Source organism: Rhinichthys klamathensis, unplaced genomic scaffold (genome assembly GCF_029890125.1).
Source record: "Rhinichthys klamathensis goyatoka isolate OS25496 unplaced genomic scaffold, OSU_Roscu_1.1 h1tg000507l_1, whole genome shotgun sequence".
Lineage (NCBI taxonomy): Eukaryota > Metazoa > Chordata > Actinopteri > Cypriniformes > Leuciscidae > Rhinichthys > Rhinichthys klamathensis.
The window spans coordinates 228,318-232,824 of NW_026606988.1; the positions used below are offsets into that span (position 1 = coordinate 228,318).

Sequence of the window (4,507 nt, forward strand, 5' to 3'; positions counted from 1 at the left end):
TTTTAAATAGGAAAAATATCGAAACTCTTTGGTCATTTTTCTTTTAGAAATGCTAATGGTCTTGTCCACTTCAATGATGTATGCTAAGCTATGCTAAAAGTGGTACCGCCAGAACCGGAGATCGGCTGAATGGATTCAAAAACGGTAAAACTCAACAGTTTACCTCTGGGGGAGTTGTAAAATAAGCCTATTTCCAAAAAAAGTGGAGCATCCCTTTAAAGGGTTAGTTCACCCAAAATGAAAATTCTGTCATCAATTACTCGCCCTCATGTCATTCCAAACCTGTAAGACTTTTTTTCATCTTCGCAACACAAATGAAGATCTTTTTGATGAAATCTGAGACATTTCTGTCCCTCCATTGACAAAGTGTTCCACTGACACAACTACCACTTTGACGATTCAAAAAGTTCATAAAGAGATCGTAAAACAAATCCATATGAATTTGAAGTGACTCAATCGCTTTATATAATGAACATTGAATTTAGGAATCGCATATAAACATTCATCAACTCACACATCAGTTGTGGTAAACGGACGCTCAAGCATGTTCACTTGACATGCGAGAATCAATTCATTCTCGTGTTACACAGCACGTTTGAGCTTCAGCAAGAGGTTTGTTCTCAATCATGTGACACTGTCTTCAGTGTCACATGGTTGTTCAGAAATTCTAATCTCAGTTGATCTTCTGTTTATTTTCCCTGATCAATGTTTATATGTGAATAAAATCCTAAATTCAAGCTGTTCATCATATAAAGCGACCGAGTCACTTCAGATTCAAATGGATTAGTTTTACGATGTCTTTATGAAAATTTTGAAGCATCAAAGTGTCATTTTTGTAAATGTCAATGGAGGGACAGAAATGTCTCAGATTGCATCAAAAAGATCTTAATTTGTGTTCCAAATATGAACGAAAGTCTTACGGGTTTGGAACGACATGAAGGGTGAGTAATTGATGACAGAATTTAAATTTTTGGGTGAACTAACCCTTTAGAAAGATGGAACAAATTAGTCAAATCTAGTAGATTATAGGGTTAAAATGTGACCTGAACATGTTTTTGACAGTTTTGTGCAATTTACCCTTAAATAAGTAGCACAGCAGCCAGCACCTGTAATAAATGAATGGGTAACGATACAATTCTCACTTAGTTTGCGATTAGTTTTGTACAAACCAAGAAAACAGCTCATTAGCCCTAACATTATCTTTCAATAAACAATATCAGACCCAAAATCAGATATGGATGCATACATTGTTAGTTGGGACAGTGTCTGCTGAGGTCTCAATGTTTTTTCTCTTCTAGGTAAATGACCTTGGCATTATAGTCTGCAAAAGTTTTTCTATTTCCTCTCTATCTCTTGCGCTCTCCCTTCTGAGTGCGTTTCTTCTCTTTGTCCTTGCGCTCCTGCTTGACCAGCTTGTCTTTCTCGCGTTGCATCTTGTCCTGTTCTTTCTTCTTCTGTGCGTCCTCTCTGGCTTCGTCACGCTGCTGTTTGCGGCGGTTTAAAACATCCTCGACATTGGTGTTTTTGAACAGGGCTGGAGCTGGCAGTGAAGGGAACAGTTCATGATGCAGATATTTAGTCTAAATAATGGACATACTGCAGCTGTTCCTTCAACAGTACTGGAGACTAAACAAGTACTTTAAGCGTTATCAAGATATACAAGGTATATATACACTATACACTTTGAACATGACCAGAGGAGAGATCTTCTCCTAGAGTGATTGTTTTTATTACAAAGGATACATTTTTCAATGGGTATTCCCATCACGACTTGTTCCTCCTCATCTTCAGTACAAATGTTAAGGAAACTGCTTCACACTGGATCAGCTGAACCGTGAGCTTGAGAGAGATTAAGTGATGATTTGTTCTCAACGGGATGTCATGGAAATCATAGAAACAAGTACAGAATACAACAGATATGTATTGAAAGGATATTCTTCCTCATCTGTTACATTAGCATACTGAGCCAGTAGAGCCTCTTTCCCCTTCTTGGATGCCTCTGACGACACCTTCTGTTTGACTACAATCTGTGCCTGCTTCTCTATCAGACTGGCAATGGCCTGAACCTCATCTGAAATTAGAAAAAACGAGACAACTTTTTTTCCAAACAGTTTGCATCACTATTATTTTGTATTGTAAAATAATATAGATGGTATTATGAAAAGAATGACAACAAAAAAATATTATACAAAGATTCAACCGGCAAAAAGCTCAATGAGTGTGCTCAGCCACAAAAAATTGCAAAAAAGAAGAGAAAGTTGCCACACCACAGCTCAGAAATCTTGTTCAGAAATCATTCTAATGTGATTTGATACTTAAAATTTAAAACAGCTGTGCAGCTTTTTGATGCATTTTTCCGGGATTATTTGATGAATAGAGTTAAAAAGAACAGCATGCATTTAAAATATAAAAATGTTTAATATTATAAATGTCTTTATTATCACGTCTGCTCAATTTAATGTGTCCTTGCCGAATAAAAGTATTAATATCTTTTTTTTTTAAATGTATGCAATTGAGGTTATATATGTAGCATGTAGACACAAATGCACCACACTTGCAGTTATAAGCTGCTATATGGGGCCAATGTGATTCAACTTTTCTAATGTCAGCTCTTACCCTCTGCCTGATTCTTCGCTGCAGATCTGATGCTACACTCAGTCCACTGTTTTAGGATCTGCTGGCAAACCTCCTCAAGTGTGTCTTCTTCCTGTGAGAATAAAGTGACCTCTGTTTACCAATGTAAGTGTAAAACGTTCATGCAAAAGACTATTTTAATAGTTACACTGACTTTCCACCATAACACAGATCTATGCACAGACCTTAAGTAAACCCACATCCAAATATAGTTTTGAAATTAAGTTACTTGTGTTATTTTTTTACTACTTAATACCGGGGAATGGCAACAAGCGTTTGATCAATTTTCACGCTTTAATTATTCAAATAAACCAATACAATTTTCATTTTACAATATACGAGCGTATTTCGGGTTTATGATGAGTTTATCGTAACAATACAGCAGAGGCACTCGTGTGAAAGATCTTGACAGCTGAGTTAAGCGTGCAAGTGTCATGCGCGTGCACTGACCAGAAAAGCGGAGAGAATGCCCTGAAGAGCATCCTTCTGCTCTTCATCATTTTCCTCTTCCTGAAGCACTCCGAGAATATATGCTCCGTAAACTTCTCGGTCTACTTCAAGGGAGTCTAACCGCTCGTTCAACCAGTTTTCAAACTCCCCGGCGATTTGTTTGGGCGCCGCCATCCTGCCTGGCTGGGGTCCTGGTAGTGAGGAGGGATGCCCGCACAGAATGCCAGACACAAATGCGGTACACTAGCTTTCAAATGAAGCATCGATACACATACTTTTCAAAGCGAAAGAATTTGCGAACTATTTCATTATTAACATGTAATATTTGCTTTTTTGACATAGATTAGGTTTAGGTTGGTATTCATAAGTGAGGGCCGCGAACTAGGCATCCGTGTGAAAAATCGTATTTTAAATGCTCACTTTAAACGCATCGGCCCAGTTTCATTTAAGTAGCTTTTATAAACGTGCCTTATAAAAGCCATTAGGCTACTGGTGTGCATCTTGAGACAATACAATGGCACTGGCATATTTTAAGATAGGGTTGCCAACTTCAGATGAAAATGAGGGACACTCAAAATATTATGTGTATCACATATATTTCAGTGTGTCTGCAGTTAAGTGTGTGTATAAAAGGTTCTCAGACATAAACACATTTGTTTTGTGTAACCTATAATTTAATTCTAAAAAGAATCATACAAAAAATAATAGCATTTATCTGAAATAGAAAGCTTTTTTTACATTAGATACTACATTTCAAAAGTTTGAGGTCAATAAGATTTTTTTTTTTTTTGAAAATAAATTAGAGAAAGTAATGGCCTACTTTTATTCAGCAAGGATGCATTAAATGAATCAAAGTGACAGTAAAGCCATTTTTAATGAAAAGCTTTCTATTTCAGATAAATTTCTTTTGAACTTTCTATTCATCAAAAAATCCTGAAAAGAAAAAAACTGTTTTCAACATTAATAATAATCAGAAATGTTTCTTGAGCAGCAAAATCACATCAGCATATTATTCCCTCAGATAGATTGCAAGTTTTCTTGCGTGGCTGGATGTTGGACTCAAACAATAATCACATTGTTTGCATTCGCCAAAACTGATTTGCCCACTTTCAGAGAAAGTGACGGTAGAGGATTCTGTTCACAAATCAAACTGATTTGTCCCAAAAGAATGATTAATTCTCACTTTGTTATATGGTCTGATGCGTGTGATTGGATGATGACAGATGTCGTGATCATTCTCAAGTGTCGTGTTCGTGTTGTATCAGTCAGTGGTTAGATCAGTGCAGGCTCTGGATCAGTGCAGAGCAGTCAGTAAACTGGACAAGGGAGGACACGTAGGCTCGGCTAATACGGGACAGTTGGCAACCCTATTTTAAGACAGGGTTCTCAAGTTTTATCAAAAGCTTGGAGTGAGATCACATGC

At 37.0% G+C, this 4,507-nt stretch overlaps 1 protein-coding gene across 1 annotated transcript; it reads right to left on the bottom strand.

Moving 5' to 3' along the window:
* Nucleotides 1-889: 889 nt before the first annotated feature.
* Nucleotides 890-3,294, bottom strand: ccdc43 (coiled-coil domain containing 43). Its single transcript, XM_056238078.1, has 5 exons — nt 3,085-3,294; nt 2,617-2,707; nt 1,936-2,071; nt 1,744-1,790; nt 890-1,534 (listed from the first exon to the last, which is right to left on the bottom strand). Exons 1-5 carry the CDS (start codon nt 3,256-3,258, stop codon nt 1,347-1,349), a joined length of 636 nt encoding a protein of 211 aa, XP_056094053.1. The 5' UTR covers nt 3,259-3,294; the 3' UTR covers nt 890-1,346.
* Between the last annotated feature and the right edge of the window lie 1,213 nt (nt 3,295-4,507).